This window comes from Juglans regia, chromosome 16 (genome assembly GCF_001411555.2).
Source record: "Juglans regia cultivar Chandler chromosome 16, Walnut 2.0, whole genome shotgun sequence".
NCBI classification, from domain to species: domain Eukaryota; kingdom Viridiplantae; phylum Streptophyta; class Magnoliopsida; order Fagales; family Juglandaceae; genus Juglans; species Juglans regia.
In genome coordinates, this window is record NC_049916.1 from 6,087,270 (window position 1) to 6,089,828 (window position 2,559).

A 2,559-nucleotide genomic window follows, 5' to 3' on the forward strand; every position below is an offset into this window, starting at 1 on the left:
TCAGCTCCTCATACTTCAATTCAAACAGCCAATTTTATTGAAGTCTTTTGCACCATTTGAGTTGTTATATCAGCTTTTTATTTGGTATTTCAAACACAATTAAATCTTTGTTAATAGAACATAAATAAAATTAAGAATTAAAAGCACTATTGATAACCCCCTTTGAAAGTTTGTCTTACCGAGCAACGCTAGATACAGTTTTAAGATGTGTAACTATCGCGTACTTCTATTAGAAAAAAGTGAAATTTACCATTAGAAAATAAATTTCTTCATTAAGTCTTAAATTTGTCCACTTTTTCCGTACAAACCATTTTTCTTGTCCGACCATCTAGTAATTAGGGTTGGCGTGACCAACTTAATATATATTCCAGAGTAAAATAATAATAAAAAAAAAATCTCAAGTTTGAAAATTTATGAAATATATATATATTTCATAAATTTTCAAACTTGAGATTTTTTTTTTATTATTATTTTACTCTGGAAGTTACTTGGACTGCACTGTGAGCAGCTAATTATGCGACAAATTCTCACTCGATGGGTCGTTAGAAAATAAAATTTTCCAGTTCACTTGAAACGCATAAATGAAAAGGGATGATGAGAGAATAATAAGAAAATAGATGATTAATAGATTTTTTCTCAATGAAATGGGAAGAATCTTTATCCTCCTTATTCATGTAGTAGTTATTCTCAAAATAGATAAATCCATAAATAAAACTTTTCAAGTCGAAGCCATTATTCTGTATTAAAGAGAAGTGGTATATATATATATAAATATATATATTTATATATGAATTGCAAACACTCCATTATTAATTACATGATGACTAGCTTTTGGAAACATTTTCCATTTCTTTGGAGAGAATTGTGCAGTATATTCGTTTCGACAAGCCAATTCTGTCACCTGGGTATGGTTCAAAAGCAGGCAATGAAAGAGAGATCAACAGATTCAAGACCCAATGGTATATGCAGATTCAGTTGTCAAGGCGTTGCATGCGACTTCCACTTCCATGGACTCTAAAACCAAAGGTGAGGGTTTGGCATGTAAATTACAATTGTTTCCTCCTTTTTCTCCCCAACTTTGTTTCCTCCTTGGAATCTCTTTTTTTTTTTTTTTTTTTTTCTGCTAATGAACAGCTAAAGAAGCAAAGGTGAAACAATCCACCATCATCCTTCCACTCTCACCATGAAAAATGAAACTCCTAAAGCCCTTCTTTTCTCCCACTCTTTTACCCATCAGATACAAAGAAAGAAACAGCCAGAATGACAGACAGATTAAAACTATGATTCCAAACAAGCGTTATTTTCATTCTTTATATCTTCCTTATAATCATCACATCCAATACTATCAACCCGTAATTATCAGTATACAAGCAGCAAACTAGGTTAAAAGCAAGCCCATTAAAAACAACAGATACATTACTCACTAGATCAGGAGGCTCTTCATGTTGATTCAAACAGTAGTAGCACACTGAATCCCTTGCTTTGAAGTGAGTGGACCTGTTGGGATGGCTGGCCCAAAAGCCATAACTGCAACACAATCCACATTCAAGCGGTAGCTGCCGGAGACCCAAGTCCCTACTTTCCACCGAAGCCGCCCGTTCACCTTCAGATTCAGAAATAGTTGACCGGCTGTTTGATCACGTCCAACTTCATAACCAAAAGATGGAGCCACAGGCAGCCCTGATCCCACCAAAGAAGCTGTCAAGAGATTACTGTCTTGATGTCCTTGATAGAACGGTGGAAGAGAGGTATAGGTTGTTATCTGTTGTCCCTTGTATGCGGCATAAACTTGCAGCTCGTCGTAGTAAATTCCAAGTTTTTGATTTGGGTTCTTGGCGAGGAGGGTGAGTTGGACGGATGAATTGAGAAGGTGAGGGTCTGATAGGCTAAGCTGGTAGACGCCAGCTTCTCTTATGGAGAACTCAGGCTTTGAGGGGCGTAAGATAAGCCAGATTATTAATATTAGTGAGAGAATGGAGGTGAATAAAGTAGAAAAGGCAAAGAACAACTTCTTGTAGAGCTTGTTGACGTTCAATCCTTTCTGTGCACAGTGTTTAGGAGATTTTACGAACACTTGAGACATTTGCAGGGAAGAAAAAGAAGAGAGAGCGGGAGAGAGTGGCAAAAAGAGAGGGGACTAAATTGACAAGGCTAAGGAAGAGGAGGTGATCAGGCTATAAAGAAGCAGCAGGAAACAGAAAGCAGCAGTAGTTTTTCTCTAAAATGCTTTTTGACTAGTTGCTACGCCCTGCAGTGGCCCTGTGGGAGGTAGAGAACAGAGATTTTCATGTAATTTCTGGAACCAGAGTGGACTTTTTTACGTATGGTTAGAGAATATTTATAGACCCAGAAAATTTACTTGCAAGCTTGTTACACTTAAGGCACTATTAGGACAATGATTGGGGATGTAAATTTAAATCGGAAAACCGGTCCGGACCGGTTGGTCCGATTTTGAACCGATCCAGAATCGGTTCTTATTTTATGAAAACCGGTCGGATCGGGTCCGGTTTCAATTCCATAGTTTCCAAGGCCGGACCGAACCAGACCGGTTGGAAAAAT

General features: G+C 37.4%; 1 protein-coding gene across 1 annotated transcript; it reads right to left on the bottom strand.

Annotated features, from left to right (window-relative positions):
• Positions 1-1,099: 1,099 nt before the first annotated feature.
• LOC109007530 (NDR1/HIN1-like protein 26) lies at positions 1,100-2,314 on the bottom strand. Its single transcript, XM_018987222.2, has one exon. It carries the CDS (start codon positions 2,081-2,083, stop codon positions 1,451-1,453), a length of 633 nt encoding a protein of 210 aa, XP_018842767.1. The 5' UTR covers positions 2,084-2,314; the 3' UTR covers positions 1,100-1,450.
• Positions 2,315-2,559: the final 245 nt, after the last annotated feature.